The sequence below is a fragment of the Oryctolagus cuniculus genome, chromosome 3 (genome assembly GCF_051225735.1).
Source record: "Oryctolagus cuniculus isolate XC-2025 breed Fujian yellow rabbit chromosome 3, ASM5122573v1, whole genome shotgun sequence".
Taxonomy (NCBI): domain Eukaryota; kingdom Metazoa; phylum Chordata; class Mammalia; order Lagomorpha; family Leporidae; genus Oryctolagus; species Oryctolagus cuniculus.
Window position 1 is genome coordinate 7150537 of NC_142869.1, and position 24105 is coordinate 7174641.

Consider the following 24105-nt stretch of genomic DNA (forward strand, 5'->3'; position numbering starts at 1 on the left):
CCTGGCACTAAGAGCCCTGGAGTGATGCTTGGCTCACTGGCGGGGAGCCAGCTGCTCACAACAGGGCACCCTGAAGAGCAAAGTGGCTCCTGGATGGCATGAGAAAGCGGTGGGAATGGAAATGCTACTTCCAAGGGAGGGAATGACGTTTCAGATTCTGTGTGGAAGGCAACGGTGACTCAGCCATGAAGCGCTCGTTGCTATGGTTTCAATGGTTACGCAGGACTTTAAGTCCCCAAAGTCCTTCATGGTTCTAAGAGGGCTGAGAATTGCTCAACTGTGGTGTTTAGCAGGTGGGCCTAGCAGGAGACACTCGGGTCACTGGGGCTGTGCCCTTGGAAGGGGGTTCTCACAAGGCGGGTGGTCACAGAAGTGGGGCTTGCTGTGTGGTCCTTCCTCCGCACGGCTCGGCTCCTCCAGTGCTATGTGCCACTCTCACCGGGGCCAAGCCTGTGGGGCTGTCTGACCTTGGACTAGGAGCCTCCAGAACCATGGGTCAAAACCAGCCTCTTTCCTTCCTAGAGCTGGCCCTCGGTGTCTGGTTGTAGCAGTGAAAAGCTGACTCATGGGTGGCTTACTCACCCTTCAAATAAGGAGCCCTAGCATCAAGTACACTCTGATTTATGCCATTCATCTGGCCACGGATCTTCGTGTGCAGGGTAAAATAAGGTATCTGATGATGCCAAACTTTAATTTTTGTTAAATGGTAGATGTGTAATGAGATGCACATCTAAAATGTCCACATATGCTGAATTCTTCTTTAAAACATTCTGTAATTATTCTAATTTAATTTTATTGTTGATCTAAGAACATGATCTTCAGGATAACATTTATTTATTTTTTGATTTTTTTCTTAATGGTTTAATTCCGTCTATTTATGAATGTTTTCTGTGTATTTGGGAACAATGTACATCCCCCAATTCTGGTTATTAGAGCAAATTTATTAATTGTGCCATTTAAATTTTATAATTTAACACATTTCTTGTCTTTTAAAAACATTATTTCTGGAGAAAGGAATAATAATTTAACCTACGATGATAAGGATGAATTTACCAATTTGTCCTTGTGTTTCTGTCGAGTGTTGTATATATTTGGAAGCTGTAATCAGGTAATACGTGTTTAGAATTAGTATATTTACCTGATGAATTGACCCTTCTAATCATAAATCAGTGATTCTCTTCACATTTAGTAATGCTTTTAACCTTAAAATCTGCTTTTCAGATATTAACACAAAATATACTAGTTTTCTTTTGCTAACTTTATTACTGGCATATCTTTTCCCATCTCTACATTTCATCTTTGTGCCTGCATGTTCTAAATGTGTCTGTTACAAACAGCAAATAACTAGATTTATACAGTGTGACAGTCCTTGCCTCTTTACTGTAGAGTTAAAATTTTATGATTATTATTTTGTGTCCTTAATATGTGCATTTTATTTGTCCTGCTTTCATATACACACACACACTCACATACACACAAACACACAAATTTTTTTCCTCCTGTCATGGTTTTTTTTTTTTAGACTGAGATATTTTTATTTGCTTGACTCTATACTTCTATTATTACATAAGAAATATTTGAAATGTTTTTGGAATATTGACACTAAAAATACAAAATGTATGATATAAAACGTCAAAATAATGCTAAAACTGAGCATTAAAATGCATATCTACATGCTTATACGCTCAAACTCTGCTCTAGAGTTAACTCGCAGCATGCCAAAGTGACTTTCAAACATCAACAGTTTTGGGAAGAAGATCTTTAGCTTGACAAATAGCACCCTGACAACTGAACTACGGACACGAGGTAAAGAGCTCTCTGTGGTATTCTGTGCAAAGGCAGAAAAGGGAATCCCGGCCATCCCCACAGGTGAGTTCTGTTTCCCACTACAGCACCTGTGAAAGGCACGGCGGGGTCCAGTCGTTTGTCTTGGCTACTTCTCTGGGCAGGAAAAGTGGCATGGACTGTTGCAGCTGTAACAGATGTGCCCATGCTCTGGGTCATCACTGGGCCCACGGGCCATACAGTAACTCACACCTTCCCCTTACCACTAAATACCTGCGAAGCTAATCTTTATTGGTTTGATTTTTATGTTAGATCAATTAAGAAAAAAAGGACTGGTTCTTACTTTATCATCTTTATGGCTCCTTCAGTGCTCATTTCTTCCATACGTGGTCACAGTTCCTGATCTCTATCATTTTCTTTACCTCTGGAGAACTTCTTTTAGCATTCCTTACAAGGCAGTCTATTGGCAACACATTCTCTCATTTTTTATTGGAGAAAGTGTTCTCCTTCACTTTAAAGTATTTCTTTAGTTAGTTAAGGGTTAGAGAGACAGAGAGGAAAATCAAAAGACACTGAAAGAGAACAGCTATGGAGAGCTCCCTGTGGTGCACCCCAAATGCCTGCACCTATGGAAGCTGGGCCAGCGCTTGAAGCTAGAAGCTAGTAATGCAATCCTGGTCAACCACTTGGAGGACAAGAACCCAACAGCCTGGGCCATCATTGCTGCCTCCCGGGGTCAGCACCAGCAGGAAGCTGGAATCAGGAGCAGGAGCCAGAGAGCAAACCCAGCAGCTCCGACAAGCAGTGTTCCAACCCCCAGGCTAATGCCCACTCCTCCTTCACTTGGAAGGATACAGAGTGCGGAATTCAAGGTTGTTTTTTTTTTTTTTTTCTCTCAATACTACATATTCTACTCCACTTCCCTCTTTTCGGGGTGGGGTGGGGGAACAGAGGCTTTATTGCCAGTGTTTTCTGTGAGAACAGCACTGTGTTCCTGGAGGTGTGACTCCCTGGGCATGGGGCCCTGCTCGGCTGGATCCCCTGAGTCTGACTCTGCGACGTGCTGCGCCAGCAGCGCACAGTCCCAGTTCCGGATTCCCTGTTGCCACGACGGCTGCTGCGGTGGTTTCTGCTCACGAATCTCCAAGGCTCTGCCAGTGCTGAGACTCTGGACCTGCCGCCTCTGCAGTCTTGGGGCAGCAGGCCGTCCTGTGTCTCTCATACGGACCCAAGGGAACTGCTGCTTTCCTGGTCTGTTCGACTTTTTGCTTGTTTGGATGGTGGCTACTCCCCAAGATCCTTAATGTGCGGGATCAGAAATTTGAAGTCTAGGCTCAAATATGAGAACCTGCTATTCTTCCAAGCATTGCTTTAGCTGCATCTCACCAATTTGATTATGCTATATTTGCAATGTGATTCAGGACAAACTATTTTCCAATCTCTCTTGGATTTCTTCTTTGATTCATGGGTTATTTAAAAATACTCGATGCACTTCCAAATATATGTGGATTTAAGAGCTATCTTAATAATCCAGATCTAATGTAGATTTTTAACTTATGTAAAAGTGAATGTATGACAACAACAGAACCAAAATAGGAGGAGGAAATGAAGGCACACTGACGCGAGATTCTCACACCGCACGTGAAGTGGTGCAATATTACTCGGAGGAAGACCGTGAGGAGGGGAAGAGGAACGTTAGAGTTCTAGACTGAGTCAAGAACCGTGATACTCAGGGGACACCTGGCAGTGTGTGGGGACACTTCTGCTTGCGACATCTGGGGGGGCCTATGTCCTGGCACCCACTGTAGAAGAGCTAGAAATGCTAAGCACCCTTCAATCCAGGGGGCAGTCCCCCACAACAAGGAATTACCTGGCTTAAAATGTCAATGATGTCGAGCAACTGTGGTCTAGAACAACCACTAAAGAAATAAAATGAAAAAGTGCATATAAACACAAATAGAGAAGATAAAATGGAATCCACAAGAAGGCAGAAAAAGAAGAATACAAGGAACAAAGAACAGCTAGAAAACAGTGAGAGCACAGGCTTAAACATGACTATTCCTAAAGTCAAATTAAATGTAAGCAGTTAAAAATGTGAATGAAAAGGCAGAGACAGACTGGATAAAAAAGCTGTCTATAGGAAACACACTTTAATGTAAAGAAACAGGTGCCAAGTCAAAGGATGGATTACAAATGCGTATCAGAACCCCTCTGCCCACAACTTGGTCATAAAATCCAAAACAGAAAAAAAAAAAAAGTTGAAGAAAGAAATACGTAAAAGAAAAAACAGAAAAACCAGTCATCAGAAGGCAGAAGTGGCTACAGTAATATCGAGTAGACGCTGGAGATAAAGGATCGGGGTGCCCTGTGAGGACCTAACCCCCCTGCACTCTTCATTACGCAGTTCAGAGTAGACCACGGGAAAGCTCACAGAAACCACAGAGGAAGCCCCCAGTTGCACCTGGAGGCTTCCACAGGCTCCTCCAGTGGACAGAAGTGGTGAGGACCTAGAAGACGAGGTCGTCTCGCTCGTCTGTGCTGACACGTACAACACGCAGTCCTCAACAGCAGCACCAGGAAAAAACACACGCTGAGCCAAAACGCAAGCTTTGATACACTGAAAAGGAATGAGATAATAAATACGCTCTCTGCCCATAACGGAACTATTTTAAAGGTTACTCTAGAAATTTTAAAATTTGTACTTAATAAATCCTAAGGTTTATCAGTAAATTTATCCTCCTCCCAAACAAGAAAAATGTTTTAATTCTTATCATTCCTTCCCAAGTTGTCAGTATATTCTATTATCATCACGTATTAATTACCCCTTGTTTTTTTTTTAATCTTACAAGTTAGATATTGCTTCATATGATCAATTTGTTTAAATATTTCCATGCTTACTATTGCTCCTGCCTATCTTTCCAACCACCTTTCTTTGATCATTTTCATTCTTCTTGGTGGTTAATTATCAATTTTTGGCTTTTTAAAAATGTTTTTATTTGAAAGTAGATTAGAGATTACACTGGCTGGAGGCTGAGGGATTATCACCCAATGATTCCAGAGATTTTGTTTAGGATGATGAAAAAGTTTTCAAGGGGCCAGCATTGTGGTGCTATGGTTAAGCTGTTGCCTGAGATGCCAGCATCCCATATGACAGTAAGTTTGAGTTCCAGTTGCTCCAGTTTCAATCCAGCTCCCTTCTAACGTGCCTGGGAAAGCAATGAAGATGGATCAAGCACTTGGTTCCCTGCCACCCATGTGGGAGACCCGGTTGGAGTTCCAGAATGCTGGCCCAGCTCTGCCTGTTGCAGCCATTTAGGGAATGAACCAGCAGATGGAAGCACACACACACACTCTCTCTCTCTGCCTTTCAAATAAATAAATAAAACATAAAAAATAATAAAAAAAAAAACCTTTTGGAAATAGTGGTGATGGTGGACAACTTCGTGGATGTAGTTAATGCTTAAAACAGCCAATTTTATGATACATGTATCTATTCTACCACAGTAAAGTAACAATGTCTTTTTTTTTTGGACAGGCAGAGTGAGAGAGAGAGACAGAGAGAAAGGTCTTCCTTTTGGCCGTTGGTTCACCCTCCAATGGCCGCCGCGGCCGGCGCGCTGCGGCCGGCGCACTGCACTGATCCGATGGCAGGAGCCAGGTGCTTCTCCTGGTCTCCCATGGGGTGCAGGGCCCAAGCACTTGGGCCATCCTCCACTGCACTCCCTGGCCACAGCAGAGAGCTGGCCTGGAAGAGGGGCAACCGGGACAGAATCCGGCGCCCCGACCGGGACTAGAACCCGGTGTGCTGGCGCCGCAAGGCAGAGGATTAGCCTAGTGAGCCGCGGTGCCGGCCAAGTAACAATGTCTTTATTCAGCCTTCATTATTAAAACCTCATTTTTGCTATACAAATGATTCTTAAATTGAATGTTTTATTCCCTCTCTCTGCACTTTGAGGACAGGTCCCCATCATCTTCTGGCTTCACTGATGCTACTGAGAGGTCAGCTTCAGTATGTCTTCTCTCTGGCTGATTTTCAGATATTCTTTAAATACAACGTACCTAGACCTGGATTTCATTTACTTATTCTGCCAAAATCTTACTGTGTTTTCAATAGTGAAGAGTCACACCTTTTATAGATTCTCAAACATCATCAGTCATTATATTCCCTTACTCCCATTCTATTATTTCCTTCTAAAACTCTTAAAATTAGACTTTCCTGGGGCAGGCATTGTCCACCACTTTGGACACCTGCACCCCAATGGGAATTGAGTCCCACCTCCATTTCTAATCCAGCTTCGAATTAACACAGCCTGGTAGGTGGTGTGTGAGACCCAAGTATTTAGGTTCCTGCTACCCAAGTGGGAGACCCACGCGGAGGTCCTGACTCCTGGTTTTGGCCTGGCCCAGCCTTGGCCATTGTGGCCATGTCAGGGAAAGATCTCTCTCTCCTTCTCTCTGTATCTCTGCCTTTCAAATAAATAAATAAATAAATGAATCTTTTAAAAAGAGAGAGAGAGAGAGAGAGAGAGACTCACACAAGAAAATCACAGGCAAGAAGATTGGCCCAGCATCCCAGCTCAGACACGGTGTGAGTATGAAGTAGAATCTGATGATCCGAGTCTCAGAGAAATGGAGCTGCAGGACAGAACATGGAACAGGCTTATCTGTCAGGGTGTAAGTAAGCCAGAGGCAATCCACATGCTTAAGGGTAAAAGGACAACAGAAACAAAAAGGACAATGCAAGGCCCAAAGCAGGAAACAAGAGAGAAACGCTGAAGCCACGCAATGGGTTGCCTGGCCATCTGTGACCGGATCACAGTCCACACAAGGCGCAGGACACAGATCGCCAAGGAATGCCCTGCCCCCGGGAGAGGCGAGCAGAGGAACTTAACCCAGGAGTGACGATGTTTACTCTGCGAGCTTGATAGGATCAAGTGGGAACAGACCATTCTGCCAGGAGAAAGGGGAGCTCCAGAGGTCTGGCACCCTGGGGCAAGAGTTCATCTGACACCACACAAGGCAGGGGGCAAGGCCTCGCAGGCAGAGGGCTGGGAGCAGGCAGAGGCCTGGAGGCAGGAGAGGCCGATGCACTGGCCAGACCCTGCTGGGTGTGTGTGCGTGTGCAGGGACGCAGGGCGGGAAGTGGGAGGCGGGGGACGAGGCTGAGAACTCTCTCACAGGGCTCCAGTTACCAAAACCTTAGGAATGTGCACCTGAACCACGCTACAAGCGCAACGGTGACATGAACTGGTCCTCGTGTGTCGTGTGGAGGAAAGATGATGTAGCAAGGTGGTGGGCAGACGGCGAGGAGGGGAGGAAGCCGTCGACAAGGCCACAGCGACAGACCTGAGAGGCAGAGGAACCATGCGTGATTGCATTCTTCTCCAACACCGCAGGCTGGCTGGGTGGCAGGGGACGCAGAGGACGCGGGCTCCGAGCGATCGGTCCTGTCGCCCTCCCCGCTCTCCCTCCAGCCGGTCCCCCCACAGCTCACTGCAGCCTCCGCTCCCACACGCAGGAGGCTGATACCGAAGAGAGGCTCACTGTCCCCCTGATGGCGTCACAGGGTTCGCTCCCCGCACACTTGAGCAGTGTTCGCTACGGCTCCCCATCCAGTCCTCCACTGTTCCCACGGCCCCACTCACCACCTCACAGCAAGAGTGGAACTGTCGGGGCCCACTCCCAGGGCTGTGCCTCTCTGCATGTCTGGGCCCCACTTCCTACCTGCTTCTCCAAGACCTTGTAAAATGGTCTCTCACTGAATTTTCTGTCATCCTCTCTCTCTCAATACAGAAACACGCCCATGCTCTACCATCTCCCTCCCTGCCCTTCCTACCACTCACAGCCTGGACGCCTAGGTGGTCTGCACCCGTGGTTTCCAGTTCCCGACACTCCGGGTCTCGGACGCTGGTCTCAGCAAGGCCCTCTAGGCCCTCCCAGCTGACTCGCCCAGCCCCGTGACGTGACCCGCTCTCTGGCTGCTCTGCCTATGTCTTTCCTTGCTCCTCTGCTTGCCTCCCCTCTTCCCAGCCTCACAGCCTTGGTCATCACACTGATGTGGGGCGCCACTGGAGGGGTCAGGCCTGGGCTGTCCTCTGGAACCGTGACCTCTCCCAAGGCTCTGTGTCCCAGGCCCACGCACTGATGACCCCAGAACTCCATCTCTTCTACTTGCCCCTTGTTCCGACCTGGATGTCTCACAGGTCTTGCAGCTTCAACACATCCTTAACTGAACTTCCCGTCATTACCTCCAAACTGGCTCCCCTCCAGGGTTCCCGACTTTCCAAGTATGCAGGCCAGAGAGCAACCGAAAGGTCATCCTGGATTCCTCCCTTACTTCCAGTACCCGAAGGTTTACTGATTCACTCGTTTTACTCATTCATTCAACAAACATTCCATGTGCGCCAACTATGTGCCAACCACGAGTCACACCGTCGGCACGAGTTCACCATGAAGGCAGGGAGACCCACAGCACGCAGGGGAGGGGCGGGGAGGCTGTGCGACAGGCGCTCAGGCAGGGCCCCTTGAGATGACCGCTGAGCAGAGACCCGAGAGCAGGAGCAGCCGGCCACGTCTGCGGACAAAGAGGCGGCCACGAGGCGGAGTGGGCAAGAGAGGGACGGGCGACGCAGGCAGGGCGGGTTGCTGGAGAGAGCAGCAGGGCACAAAAAGGACCCTGGGCTTCTACCCTCAGCAGGACAGGTGTGGAGCAGGGACCGAAGCGCACAAGGGCCACCCCTGCGTCAGTGCCACACAGGGGCAGGCACACAGGGAGGCTCCCGCAGCTGCGATTCTCGCTCCGCTGCCTTGGCCTCGCCTGGGGAACCTGCCGCCTGCTGCCCGGGCCACCCTAGCAACGTGGGTCTCGCCCAGCCTCCTCACAGCCACCGCGATCTCCCCCACCTGCAGACAGGATCTCACAGCCACCGCCATCTCCCTCCTGCACACAGGAACCCGACGTGCTCCTGTTTAAAACACTCTGCTCATCCTCAACCTCGGAGCCTAAATCCCACTCCTCACAGAGCCTGCAAGCCCCTTCCTGCCCCGCGTGCGCCTCGTCCCCACGTGTGGCCACTTGTCCTTCCTACTACTTCCATGGCCACAGTGGACGGTGGGTCAGAGGCTTGGCCTTCTGCTGGCCTCTGAGTTTGCCTTTGATGAGACCTTGCCCCGACCCCATGAGTCACCCCAGCCCCTGTATGTTTCCTGTTTCGCCTCTTTCCTCCCTGTGCAGACCTGAGTCTCCGTCATCCCCTGCGGCCTTCCCTCAGCCCTGCTGCGCCTGGCGCGCTCGCTCGTCTCCAGCAAGACCTCCTCAGCACCGTGCCTCCACCTGGCTCCCAGACACCTGTGCAGCGCCGGTGCTCTCGCTGGCTCCGACTGCGCGGGCCCTCTAAGCCACGGGCTACCCTTCTCCTCTGCCTGGCGCCTCTGCCTGCACTGCCCACTGCTCACTGCTCAACGCGCCTTGTGCTTGTGGGGCCCCTGCCTGGGAGACCCTTTCCTTGGGAAGCCACTCGGTGGAGTCTCTCACTTTCTCATACACTCATCCATCCACTTCTTCCCCCGAGTGTTTTTTGATATATTCACCAAGTTATTCAACTATCAACTATCTAAATTCAGACATTTTCATTACCCCAAAAACAAACCGCATCTGTCTGCAGTTTGGGTCCTTGGTCGTTCCCATTCATTCGTTTCCAGGGCCTGGGTAGGATAAGCCCACTGCACACAATGGCAAAGCGCACCTGTGAGAAGCAGACTTCAGTTTCCTGTAGGTTCTGTTGGGAGCCCGGATCAACCAGAAGCTGAATGAAGGTCCCGACGTGTCTCTCTCAGACTCCAGGGCACTACAAAGCAACAGTGCTCATTCAACTGCACAGAGTGGGAAGCCATGACTCTGGCCCCGATTCTGTCCAGTTCAGAGGATCTGGCCTGAAGACAGCCCGTAGGCCCTGACGGGCAAGAAGCCACGTACGCAGACTTCGTAAAGCAGAGGGACTCTGTTGACATGGGAAATGGACTCACACCTCATAAGCCACAGGACGTGCAAGGTGCTTAGCTAAGGGCAGTCACACGCTAACTGCAATCCGGTGTCGGGGCTGTCACGTAAGACACGAGGTTAGCTCTGCAGGGCCCGAGGAGCACACACGGGAGTAGAGGTAGAAAAGTACAGGGAGACAGCGCGTTTCAGGTCACTACAGGGTAGGATTTCCCCAGCCAAGCATCACAAGGCAGAGTGAGTTGCCTTTAAGGCAGAGTTCAGCTGCAATCTGGATATTCAATACGTGGATGCTGCAGAAGTAATTCAAAAGCCAGAGGTGATCTGACAACCGTGGCATTCCCACACTGCACTGCTGAGCTCAGCTGTGAGGTGTGTTGCAAGTGATCTGTTACAGTCATAAAACGCTGAAACGAGTGATTTACCGTCTCTAGGTTCTGGGTTATCACTATAGCACCACCGCTACTCACTTGCGTTGTTCAATATTTTCTTGAGAAAAAGTGAAAGACTCCACATTTGCTGGGGCATGCTCCTGGGAGCGTTCTTCCCCTCACAGAAGTGGCAAATCACCAGTAGAACCTTCCCAAAGCTAAGACTCCACGAGGGGCGTTACGAGCTACTGGTGAACAAGCAGTCACTGTCCTTCGTAGGACTGACGGCCTAAGCTGGGTACCTAACAGCAGTAGGGCAACAAGTCCTGGAAGTACATCTGAACTCTACAGGAAAGACTAACGAGGAAGTTCCTGTGTGTGTGTTCTATTACTCCAAGAATACTCACTCGAGTGATTTCAACTGCACCAAAGGAAAATTTAACTTTTGTTATTTCTTTATTTACTTATTTAGATTATTTGAGAGGCAGAGAGAGAGACAGACTTGACAGAGTTAGCTCCCACCTACTGGCTCATTTACCAAATGCCTACAATAACCAAGGCTCCGTCAGGTCGAAGCGAGGAGTCAGGAACTCGATCCAGATCTCCAGTGTGGCTGGCAGGGCTCCAATTACGTGAGCCATCGCTTGTTGCTTCCTAAGGTCTCCATGAGCTGGAGCTGGGACTCGAACCCAGGCACTCCGGGATGGGATGCAGATTCCTGACTGGCATTTTCGCCACTAGGCCAAGTGCCTATCCCAAGATTAACTTTTATACAGCAGTTTCTTTAAATAAAAAATGGTTATAGATGATATAAATATGCCCAGAAAATATCACTTGCTCTTAGACACATTAAACACTTTTTCCTCTAAGCAAGAATCGACATGAACTGGTAACTAACAGAACTTGAACTTAGCCAACCTCACCCCCATCCAAACTGGAACCGACTTTCACTTTTCATCTCCCTGGATAAATGGCCCTGGCAGGAACGGCTGTCACCAAGGCCAACTGTAGAAGTGCCACCACCACAACGCCTGACTGACCGACCCAGGCCTGCTCAGAGCCTTTGCTGACTCCTTTTCCATGTCTCCTTTCCGCGGCTCGGCCAAAAGGACAGATGTACGCCTCTGCTGGAATGCAGGAAAACCAAGCAGGTGCAAGTCCCTGACCACCTGGGGCAGTGGGCTACTGGGCAGCCTGAGATTTCTGGCACCTCATAATTTTTTTATTACAAACTTTTTTTTCCATTATAAAACTATTACTACCACAGTATAAAAATTTGGAAACTAGAGAAAAAGCAATTATGACCCCATCATCCTAATAAAGTCATGTTGGCATTTTGGTGTGTTGCTAATACTTCTCCTCGGGGCTGTGTGCAGCGGTATAGACTGCATTTGTTTAGCTTATTCATACTCTACCTCTCTGAGGAGGATTTGCAGCACCTCCCATAAAGCTATGTCATCAGACAGACTGGTTCCAAGCATCAGGCTACTGACAGAGCACAGCTATGGCCCCAGAGGGAAGCGGGGTCCCCTCCACGAGCTCCTCTCTCCCTCCCCAGCGTGGCCTCCCGGCCTCCCCATGTCAATGCAGGGGTGCCATCTCCCTCATCATTACGTTGAGATCTTGGCACCACCCTGGACTCCTCGCCCTCAATTTCAACATCCCTGTCCACCGAGTCTTCATTATCGGTCACTATCCCTTCTCACATCTGTCCCTCCCAGCCCCCACGAGACGGCCACCAGCTCAGTCCGGTTTTCTCTGCACACCACTGCACGTTTCTCTGACTCCTCGCCAGCCCCTGCTTTCTCTCCTTCCCTCTTGCACTGCCAACGGATTGTCCCCATTTTGACTGCTCTCCTGAACAATCTGCTTGGCTTTCCATTGTCTGACGGATAAAGAGGAGTCTTCGGTCTGCAATTTCTCCCTAGTCTACCCTTCCTGACACACGTTTTACTCTTTCCTCCACAAAACCTCTGCAGGCCCCCTTGTACCCCAGACTCAAAGTCCCAGGGTGGAGAGTGAGTGGGACCGGACACGCACCTGCTCCCTAGCACCTCGCGGGCCAGCTGAGCTGGAGTAACAGGTAGCAGACTTACCCTGCTGCCATGAACAACTATAAAACTGGACAGAGTAAATGAAGCAACAGGTTTCAAGCATCAGACCACTACCAGAGCAAAGCTGTGCCCCACCCCTTCCGCCTGGGGACACTCTTCACGCGGCAGCTCAGGGACGGGCAGCCTGCAGAGAGCAGGCCTGCCCACACCTCCGCACGTGGCAGAGCTTGCTCAGGACCAAGAACCCTTTGCTTTTTGTAAACAGGCTGTTCCAATTCTGGGGTATAAAAATAGACACTTTCTCTAAAATTTCCATGGGGACTTTTCTCTCTTTATGCTTTATCCTCCTTTCAATGATCCTTAATTGAAAATACCGAGTTGCTCTGCCCACAGTCAGATGGGGGACTCCCATGGAAAGAAGATAAACACATTTTTAGGCAATGATGTGTTCTGTCTCTCAGCCTCCTCTTCACTAAGCTTCACCGCCTGTTCTAGGAGAGACGACATGACACACTGAACACACGGGAGACCTGGCTCACTGGCAGCTGTGAGCATCTTCGCAATGTGTTAAACCACCAGGCCCCTGGGCCATTAACTCTCCATGACAGACTGAAACTGCACGGGTGCAGATCCTCTGTGGGCAACTGTCAAAGCCATGTCAGTAACAAGGCCATCTCCAAGAGTGGCCAATGCTTAGAGTCACCTCTGCAGACCCCATTCCACAGAGCGGCAGGAAACCGCCAGGGACTACAAGCAGAACTCCTGGGGGACAGAGCAAAGGGCTCGATAGGGTTTACTCTTCTTCCACCCTACACGTGCCCTCTGAAAGTCAGCTGCTGCTCTCTTCCCCCATCATAGTTTCCAAAGACCACTGGCCCCAACCCTGCCTTTTCCTGCTTAGCAACATTCTCCAAGAACGCTTAAGGAGGCTCTAACAGTCTTCCTCTTGCAATAGGCTGGGTATTGAAGACCTACTGGGAGTAACCCAGAGTTCTCCAGCTCAGGCCAGGAGACGCACTTCGTAGGGCAGGTGTCCCTACCACCCATGTGGAGCACGCCCTGGGAGGTACCCCTGGCATCTCCCCAGTCTGGAGTTAAATTCAGGGCAAGAACTCTGTGCTCTCCAAGCACGGCCCATGGGAGCCTTCTTTCCACAGTACCGTACATCCAAAATGGAACTAACCAAAGGGCCAAAGCCAGGAATTAGTTCTTCCACCCTCACTAGCACCTTTTCAAGTCCCAAGGCAGATCCCAGTACAAGGCCATTCCTCATTCCCACCCTCACCGAGGTCAGCACAGGAACACAACCTTAAAGTCACACAGCTGTGAGGGCTCAGAGGCCGCGGCAAATTGAGGAATAAAGCAACCCAGCGGCACACATCATGCTGTGTGGGGAGCACAGGCACGGGTATGCAGACTGCCTGCTAGAGCAGCGGCACGGAAGTTTCCACCCTACCATCAGCGAGTGGCCTGCAGGAGAGGGCATCATCGAGGTCCCGGGCAGTTGATGGGTCAATGGTGAAGATACAGTCTTTTCTAGGAGAGATTGAGGACAGAATTAGCAATGGCACAAGTAACAGACCCTTCACCCACTGCGGCACAGTGTTAAAGAACAGTTCATTTTGCAAATGTGCTGTTACACAAAGTGAGGAGTCACTTCTATGCTTTCTATCTGAGAAGGGGCTCTTCAGTGAAACTGGAGGCAGAGGAGAGACCGATGGAGGGAGTCCTTCAGTCCCCTCTAGGAACCGGCACCTACCTCTCCTTGACCTGGTGCAAACATGGGTGTGAGTGGGTGCAAAGGAGCACCTCCCACGGAGGAGGCTCCCCGAAAAAAGCCAGGCGGCAAGCAGGGCAAGTCCCTTGGGCCAATTACTGTCCCGTGCTAGGTTCTGACTTTGCCCCGTGGCTGAAGGGGCCGGTTCTCCAAGGCTCTGCATGCAGGCGACTGTCTGCTCTCTCTACCTAAAATGTGGGGGTGTGCCAAAGAGTGTCACCAGACTTGTGGCCCAGGGAGATGGAACCCAAGAGTAAGAGTGGCAAAAAACTCTGGGCCACACTGCTAACTGTAATACCCTCACTTCTACATGGAGATAGCCCAAACCACAGTTTGTTTCCATCAAATAATCATACAGTTCACCCAAGTTCATATCAGCTGGCACACCCCGTGCCCATTTAGCAGTGCACTGTACCCCTACGTCCGCCTCACTCGGTATCTGTGCAGCTCCGCGACATTCTCATTTTGTCTACGGTTTCCTCTAACACGCCCACCCAGCTCGCCCAGAGCTTGGCAGCAGCTGTCCTTGGTTCTGCACGCCACGCTTTCCCACCCAGGAACTGGCCTGGACACTGGCGTGTGCCGCAGGGACGGCCCCCCCAGCCCCGCTCCCACTGGCCTCTTCCACGTTCTCCCCCATTCCGCCCAGCACCAGCAGTGCTGCAGCCACCTCTCTGCTCCGGGATCACGGATGCTGCCAACGGCTACCCTGGGACTGACCACAAGGAGCTGGGGCTCCTTCAAGACATCCCTTCTGGGGTGGCCTCTGCTCAAAGCTTCCCCACAGCCCTCCGAGGCTGGGAGCAGCCAGGAAAGCTCTCAGCTCAGGGCCTCTCTTGACTGCCCCTTCCCTCACTCCTAGGAAACCCAGATGACCCTCTCTGCTCTCACACCGATGCTTCACCACCACAGTACCTGGATTCTCAGGCAGTTCGTTCATTCTAAGATGCACCACCAATTCAATAGTAGCTTTTTGGGAAAATAAAACTCCACCACATTAAAAACATACACTGATTTTAATGTACTTCAGCACTCCAGAAATCTTAAATGTTAAAAAGAAAACTTAAGTGGTAAGTGGATAGCCAAACTGTTGTATTCCACAATGGAATGGTATTTAGAAAGGAAAAGGAAAAATTATTCATATAAACAATAACTTGCATGAAGGAATTTATATACGCAACAGCTTGAAAATGACTCTCAAAGATTAGACTGAGTGAAAGAAGTCACTCTTGAAAGTCCACAAAGCAGGGGACACAAAGGCTGGAGTCCTGGGACATGCAGCAACAGCTTCTGTTCTGTCACACGACAGGAGGCAGGCAAGAGTGCTGGAGAACAAGAACACCAAGGAACCTCGGGGAGCACGCCCTGGGGTCCCTGTCGCCACTGCCTGGAGCACAGGTTGCCACCCAGGGCGATGGATGAATGAGAGAATGGATGTTAAGGCAAACGCCAGGGTGGTGACACAAACCCCAACAGTACGGCAACCGGTTCTAAATTGGCGAGGACCTTGACCTTGGTTCACAAGGTAAAGAGGGAACTGCTTGCTCCTCGCTTCTTTCAGCATCCCCCATAAAACCAAGCCAAATGTTTTATATACACCAAGCACTCAATAAAAAATACTTGTGTAACTGGAACCAAAATGTCAGCTGTGGTGATGGGAATGTTTTGTTTCTACTTTATTATAAATGACATCTTTTATTATAATGACATCCTGAGAAGCTGAAAGAATGCAGCCACACCCCCACGCCTGTCCTGCTCTAGCCAAAATCCAGGGAGACCCCCCCTGTCCTGCCCTAGCCACAATCCAGGGAGAACGCTGCCAGACTGGGCCAGGTGGGAGCCACAGCCCCCGGTCTACTTCACTGGCTGACTGGTTACCTCTGTTGAGGCTTTCTGTGGGTGCAGTGAAGGAAGGATAATGCCCCCTAAGACACTTCCAGCCTAAAACTGATCCAGCCACACACACACAGCAAGGCTCCACTGTCCACTTACACACGTCGTCTTTAAGAGAGCCACCACAGCTCTCTAAGGAACATCCTAGACTACCCTGCGAACACTCAGACAGATTCTCTGCTCCCTTTTCGTTTTATCTGCTCTAAAACCATAAACCCAGACGTCTACATGAGAACCGGACCACGAGGAGTGGCACCCAGAAGGCTGCTCACCGGGAAGACAGGCCATGCAAGGACTTGATCAGAGGTCCCGACCCAGTCTGGCCTGCCACCTACTTGTAGATGACCTGCGATCTAACAATGGTTTTTACATTTTTTAATGGCTGGAAAAACCAAGAATACTCTTTTGTGATCTATAAAAATTATATGAGGGGGCCGGTGCCGTGGCTCTCTTGGTTAATCCTCCACCTGCAGTGCCGGCAACCCATACGGGCGCCGGTTCTAGTCCTGGTTGCTCCTCTTCCAGTCCAGCTCTCTGCTGTGGCCCGGGAGGGCAGTGGAGGATGGCCCAGGTGCTTGCGCCCTGCACCTGCATGGGAGACCAGGGGGAAGCATCTGGCTCCTGGCTTCGGATTGGCATAGCACCGGCCGTAGCAGCCATTTGGGGAGTGAACCAACGGAAGGAAGACCTTTCTCTCTGTCTCACTGTCTATAACTCTACCTGTCAAATAAATTAAAAAAAAAAAAAAAAAAAAAAAAAAAAAAAAGAACACTGCTCTGGCCAACGAGCCTGAGCACCCGCCAGGAATCTGAGTGTAAACAGGGCTCCTAACACACCTTGTCTCGTTAAAAAAAAAATTGTATGAAATCCAAATTTCAGTACCTAAAAGTAAAGTTGTATTGGAACAGTCACACAGTTCCAGGCCCTGGCAGGGTTAGCCGGTTGTGACCGACAGCATGTCAGCCTCGAGAGAGTTTGCTGACCTAATGTGCCGAGCGCATGGTTCAAGCGTCTGTGATCGCCTCCGTCCGGGAAGCGAGGCGAGGCTGAGCTCTGAACTGCAGCACTGCTCAGAGCCTCTCACAGCGGCCAGCAGCAGACGCACGTGCGCCAGCTCTGGGCGCCTCTGTCGTCAGCAACTCCCGGCAGCAAGCTCCTCAGGGAGGCGCCGTGGGAGCAGCCCGCACTGGGGCACTGGGACACCCTCCACAGGCCTCCAGTGCAGCGCCTGTCCTACAGGGGCTGTGCCACCAAGCCTGCCCCAGCGCTATGCTGTTCACATCGGGGAAGCTCACGAGAGGAAGGCTCTCTGGGCTGGTGCTGTGGTGCAGCAGGTAAGGCAGCGGCCTGCAGTGCTGGCATCCCATATGGGCGCCAGTTTGTGTCCTGGCTGCTCCATTTCTGATCCAGCTCCCTGCTAATGCACCTGGGAAAGCAGCAGAAGGTGGCCCAAGTGCTTGGGCCCCTGCATCAAATGGGAGACCCAGATGAAGCTCCTGGCTCCTGGTTTCAGCCTGGCCCAGCCCTGGCTGTTGTGGCCATTTGGGGAGTGAACCAGTAGATGGAAGTCCTCTCTCTGTCTCTGCCTCTCCCTCTCTGTAACTCTGATTTTCAAATAAAATAAATAAGTCTTAAAAAAAAAAAAAAGAGTAAGGCTCCCATAGGAGCGCTGACGGGGTGAGTTTATACGGTACAAGGAATCCTCTTCCTCTGGCTGTGTCTTATACACATGTGAATTTTATTCCTGATAAAGTCCCCTCCTTACTTTGACTGCTAGGAAACTCATAAAACAACTACACCTTGCTTTTAGCAGATGTTACTTAGTCTGAATTTTGTGAACTAACCTTTACCTTGGATACGTCTACTCTTCCTCTTCATATATACAAATCACATTCTTAAATTATTAGAGCCATCGGTCCAGGAAAAGACCACTAGAAGCCTCCTAGGACCCCAGAACCTGGGGGAAAGCAGGGCGTAAATGAACACGTGTGTATACTGAGGGATCACAGTGTTTCAGAATCATGTGTCGGGGAAGTTGGAAGGAAGACACAGACCACTGGGAGGACAAACTCCCATTCAGGGTAAAGCTCGGAGCGGTCCCGACAAGGATCTGTGCCGGAGCAGTGGGCTCCAAACTTCTCTCTCACCGTGGAAAGTTGGGAGAAGCAAGGGAACAGTGAGTGACCCTGACAAACCCCAGCCCTCAGCGCTGAGAGCCAGTGATTTAATCTGTTGTCATCGCCACGATTACGAATAGGCCACGATGTGGTGCATGCGGCTCCTTCTGGTCGTGGGCCACAGTGGCCGGCCGGGAGCTGCTGGCCTCAGCACTTGGGAGCCCAGCCCTCCCCGCCACCCGCCCGGGGCGGGGTTGGGGGCAACGGGGGCGGTGCACCGGGCAGCTGTTACACTCTGGTAACATGCTTGGGATTTTACTGGCTCCTTTTCTGGAAGGCTTTGGTCTCACAACCTACAGGGAGCAGCCAGGCCTGCCAGCTTTCAGAACCTGCGAGAGCAAATATTTCAAGAGTTCCGCAACAATGGTTAGAAAGAAGCTAACCCTGACCCACAGAAAACACAGCGCCGGGTGGGGGAGGGAAAGGAGGAGGCTCCAGCTCATGAGGCTGCAGAATCCCAATTCAGAGCAACCCGTTATGTAACCAAAACTTCTGAGGCACGTGACTGAAGGGCTTAGAACTTTTTAAAGCGACAGAGAACTTCTAAGACTGCTCACTCAAAGCCACTGGTCCAGGAAAAGGAACAGGAGGAGTCACTAGAAGCTTCCTGCAATCCCCAAGACCTGGCAAGAGCCCCAGGGAGGAACAAAGGCACAGAGAGGAAGTTCCTGGGCCACCTGCACTCCTCCGTGACCCTGCCTCTCCTTGCCTCTCCCTCCGGACATCTCCTCCCCGCCCTCAGAGCTGTCTGCTTTGTCACCATGCACCTTGCTGGATTCTGGCCACGCCTTGACCACAATCATGGAACCTGTTCTCCCCTCAGTCATGGCTGCTGCCAGACTAATCACCTTAACGTCTGCATCAACTCCTCATCAAGGCAAACAGAAATTCAGCAGAGGATTCAGAGCTCTCCTGGGCAGTCCCAATCTGTTCTCCCAATGTGCACCGCGTGTGCCAGATTCTTCCTAAGCCCTCCAGTCTCTGAAACACTGTCTGTGCTGTTCTTATCTGGGTCACTCATTCCAGCAACCTCCAAGGTCTGAGCCCTGCCTAGCTTTTAAAGGACCTGGCCATCCTTTCTCGCACTGAACCCAGGTGGCTCCTCAGCGTAGATGCTATCTGTCCCCACCTTTCCCATCCACGTCTGCAACCTGACCCTCCCTGGATGGCACTGGCCACTGTCCCTGGCACACTGGTGGCTACTTATGGACATGTCTTGCATGTCTTATGATGGTGACAGGCTGGGAGCCAGCCACCATCAGGGCTGGCTCTGGCACAGGCCTGTCTCCACAGCCCTTCCAACACACGGAAGGCACAAATTTAATGAATAGTTGATGGATAGATGAATGAACAAATGACCGAGGGCTCTCTCTAGCACTTTTCCACTCGATTTTGCCACTGTGTCTTGGGAAATGCATTTAGGATTAGAACTCATGACTTCCTGGCGTCTAATCCTGTGGTCACACCACAGTGTTATTGTTTCCAAGGGTGTCCTTTTCTGTCTTCATCCCATCTTCTTTTCTCATAAAACAGTGTTTTACAAACTGTGGTTCAGGGACCATTTCCAGATGCACAAAATTTATAGAGGCCCTCCTCTGTCCGTGACTCCGGGTTTGTCTCCTTGCTAGCAAGCAGTTCTGGTGGGGAGGATCTGGGTCAATGATGGTGGATGGAGGAAAAGGAATGGAAAAAATTTAAGAAATAATACTAAGAGGATAAAGAACAAAACTTTCACTCCAACACCTTCTTAGATTAGATGGTATTACAGTTTACATAGAAACCAGAAATCTGAGTAACTCGTAGCAGGAGCGACAACTAAAGAACTGGCTCACTCATCCACAGTAGCGTGTGCCCAGGAGCACCAGTGCAGACAGCCCAGGTAGATGGGACATCCCAGGACAGTCATCCTGGCCTCCACTTCACCGAGCTGAGCTCATCACTCCCCTAGACCCACCCTCCTTGCTTCAGGGGCAGCTTTTCCTTTTCCTGATGGCGGCTGCGGATGTCTTAGCACTCTCACTCGGTTCTACCGAGACTGAGAGACACGAACCACAGATTCTGCACAAGACACAAGGCCAAGGTCTACTCGGAGCAGAAAGCCACCTTGGTGCATCTGCCCTACTTACCACCCCCGCGCTCCACGTGGAGACGAAGGAACACACATGAGGACACGCAGAGAGCAGCAGGAAAGGAAGCAGCGCTCCGGCCAGGCCTCTTACTTGAACGAAGGTTTTCAAGTTTGGTAAAATTGGAAACTAAGTCAGTGTAGTTAGGAGGCGCCTCTACTTACTAAAGGACAGTAACGAGATGAGACGCAATCAGAGCCAAGTGAAACAGTCACGTCTGTTACTTCATTTACTCACTTACTCAATGGACCTCTCACCATTCTGTGCCTCCTTTCACACTTCCAAGAACAACAGACTAGAACAGACCCCCGGACAAGGCTGGCCCGGGACGGGGAGAGCACAGATCAAGGCATGGGCCAGCAAAGCTATTTTTTCAAACACATAGAACATGCTCAAGTTAAATTTCTTCCCCACAATTTCCATTTGAAAAATGTTACACTTTTAGGAAATTTGAAAGAAAAGTAAAATAAACATTTGTATACCCCTCATCAAGATTCATCAAATGGTAACATTTCGCTTTATTTGCTTTCCTTTTTTTCCCAAAGATTTATTTTAAAGACAGACTTACAGAGACATAAGGAGAAAGAGAAAGAGAAAGAGAGAAAGAGAGAAAGAGAGAGAGAGAGAGAATCTTCCATGTGCTGGCTTACTCCCCAAATGACTAAAATGGCTGGGGCTGGGCCACGTGCATGTCAGGAGCCAGGAGCTTCAATTGGATCTCCCATGTGGGTCACAGGGACCCAAGCACTTGGGCCATCTCCTGCTGCTTTCCCAGGTGCATTAGCAGGGAGCTGGATCAAAAGTGCAGCACCTGGGACTAGAACGGGTGCCCATATATGGTACACAGGCACTGCACTCGGTGGTTTAAACCACTGTGCTACAACGCTGGCCCCTTCTTTCTTTTTTCTCTCTTAACCCCTCCCCTTCCATATGGCTAGCATTTTGTTGTTTGCTGGTTTAAAACAATCTCAACTTCAGAAAAGTATATTGCAGAGATCACAAAATTTCAGCCCTGTACACTTTAGCACGTGTGTGTATAGACCCACAGTTCTACCACCACAGCCACATGGTCTGTAACTCCCTCATCCACCCACAGAGAACATGCCAGTGTCTCTCCCTTTCTGTTCTCCTCCTGACCCAGATCTGGTCAAAGTTCACACATTGCATTGGGGAGGTACACCTCTTTCGTTGGCTTAATGTCCACTTATCACCTTTGGTTTGTTTTTAAGATAACATGGCTGTTTTTGAAAGTCAGGGCCATTTGTCTTGAGGAATGAATCACGTTCGTGTGTTCCTGTTCCACATTTAGGGGACTGCTGCTTCAGGGGAGGAGGGCGAGACAGGAGGAGCCAAAAGTGGCAAAACCAATCTATTTTCTGTAAACAGAAAGTTAGGTTTAAAGGCTTGGCTAGATCTGGGGAGTACATTTTGGCTTGGCCAATTCACAAATGATGTGTGGACTTCATAAGGCATTCTTTCAGAAGGTACAAACTGTCAGCTCGCCCAGTTGATTACTTGGTTAGGTACTAATAGCCAGATCTGTTATTTTGCCCTTTGTAAAAAATCAGGTAAGTAACCTATGGAATGAGACTTCGGGATAAAAAGAATTGCTTCTGCCTTGCCCCCCCCCCCCCCCCATTTTTTTAGGCCATTATGGATTCACTAATTTTTTTTAAATGTTATATTCATTACCAATGCTATTCTTTTTATTTAAAAAGATTTATTTATTTATTGAAAGACAGAGTGACAGGGAAAGAGGGAGGGAGAGAGAGGGAGGGAGAGAGAGAGAGGGAGCGGGAGCGGGAGAGGGAGAGGGAGAGGGAGAGGGAGAGGGAGAGGGAGAGGGAGAGAGGGAGCGGGAGAGGGAGAGGGAGAGAGGGAGAGGGAGAGGGAGAGGGAGAGGGAGAGGGAGAGGATCTTCCTACCACTGGTTCCTCCCCAAATGCCTGCAACAACCTTGGTTGGATGAGGATGAATCCAGGAACCAGAAACTCCACCTGTGTCTCCGATGTGGGTGGCGGGGACTCATTACTTTGGTCACCATCTGCTGCCTCCCAGGCACATTAACAGGCGGCTGGGCTAGAAGCAGAGTAGCTGGGCTTGAACTAGGCACCGTGATACGGGAGGTGGGTATCCTAAGCAGCAGTTTAAGCACTGGGCCACAAAGCCCACCCACTACTATTTTTTGATATGTAAGTTATCCCAACTTAGGCTAGCAGGAGCCTCTCCAGAGACCTCAGGTATCTGTGGGGTTTGCTCCCACAAGTCTTTGAGTACTTCAGTATTTTTGGGCACAATAAAATGGTTCCGTTTCACCTGGTGCAATTCCTGCCCCAAACTTCTAACCGCCTACTCCCCTAAGGAGCTCCGCTTCTCGGTTGGTGGGCGATGGTCCTGAGGAACTGGGATCAGGCATTAGAAAGACCCGCTCAGCACCTCTGCAGTATTACTGCTCCTAGGCTTTTCTGCGAGCAGTTAGAAAACGCTGGGTTTAATCATACGGAATTGTTGATATCTGACAATTTGTGGCCTAAAATCTGGCAATTTCTGTGGTTTATCTTAATATACTATTTGAAAATCATGTGTCAATACTGAGATTCCAACTGAAATCTAACACCACAGGGCTCTTCCACATCTTCTCCCCCTCCATATCTGCATGTTCCTTTACCCAATGTGAGCCCCCATTTCCAAAACAGCCTTAGAATTACAACTCCAATACCATCAGCAACAATAAACCAGTGAAGTTCAAGGTTTCCCTGAACGCGTATCTTTGGAATATATTCTCTAAGGCTGTAGAGTTAGAGTATTCAAAAGTTCCTTGAATTCTTTTTTCTTTAAGCCAGTTCACATTTATGATCAGTAACAATAAAAAAATCTTTTAAAGACTATCAGTATTGTATTACCAAGAGTGAGGTAATTTGCTCACAGGACATTGACAGAATTTGATATGCAAATCATGAATTTAGCAGTGAAAGTGAAAGAAGACACTGGTAATACAGGGGAAACCCAAGGAATCATTAGTGCTGTAAAGGCGAAGTGACAGCAGCAGGTCACACAGTGCTAAGGCACAGAACAGACAGAATGCAAGGTGCGCGATCCAACTGGCCTCCCAGCCCCTCACAGGAGGACTGGGTGTGGCATGGGTGCTTTTTTCTGCAGTACTGATGTCATACCTTTGACAAGCAGTACGCTCATTTTTGTTTTAATTTTAGAAATTTTGCTTTTATCTCCTTTTATTTTAATGTTGAATATTTAAAACATTAGATGATTCAAAAGCTCAACTGTGTGTATACTCAGAAGTTTCACTCCCATTTCTTCCTGCTGCCCAGTTCCTACCTGTCCCCTGTAGGTAACTGTTCCAATGTTCAGGTTTATACTTTCTTTTTTTTTTTTTTCAAAGATTTATTTATTTATTTGAAAGTCAGAGTTACACAGAGAGAGGAGAGGCAGAGAGAGAGAGAAAGAGAGAGAGAGAGAGGTCTTCCATCTGATGGTTCACTCCCCAGATGGCCACAACGGCTAGAGCTGTGCCAATCCAAAGCCAGGAGCCAGGAGCTTCTTCCGGGTCTCCCATGTGGGTGCAGGGGCCCAAGGAGTTGGGCCATCTTTTATTGCTTTCCCAGGTCACTGCAGAGAGCTGGACTGGAAGTGGAGCAGTTGGGACTCGAACTGTCGCTTATATGGGATGCCGGCGCTTCAGGCCACAGTGCCAGCCCCTATACTTTCTATTTCTGTTTTACCTTTTGATGCAATTATGCTTATCTTTTCTTATTTTTCCTTCCTTTTTATACAAGTAGTCAAATATTCTAAGTTCTGTTTTCATCTGGCTTTTTTTCCCCCTCACTTAATAAATCCTAGAACTCATTCCCCATGAGTTCAGGAACCAGAATCATAGATTCATTGGTGTTGGAAGGTCACCCTCA

General features: G+C 49.5%; 1 protein-coding gene across 15 annotated transcripts in view; it reads right to left on the bottom strand.

The window, feature by feature from the left end:
- Positions 1-24105, bottom strand: part of DIS3L2 (DIS3 like 3'-5' exoribonuclease 2) — a 385610-nt gene that overhangs the window by 125568 nt on the left and 235937 nt on the right. For 11 of the 15 annotated variants that reach the window (XM_070070055.2, XM_089329724.1, XM_089329727.1 and 8 more), the window contains one exon: positions 13666-13745. The exons of 1 other annotated variant lie outside the window; for it this stretch is intronic. In XM_070070055.2, coding sequence (XP_069926156.1) covers positions 13666-13745 — 80 coding nt within the window. Of the gene's footprint in view, positions 1-1508; positions 4403-13665; positions 13746-18439; positions 18543-24105 lie in introns of those variants that run through there. 3 more of the 15 variants (XM_089329732.1, XM_089329734.1, XM_089329733.1) reach the window with 3 other exon arrangements.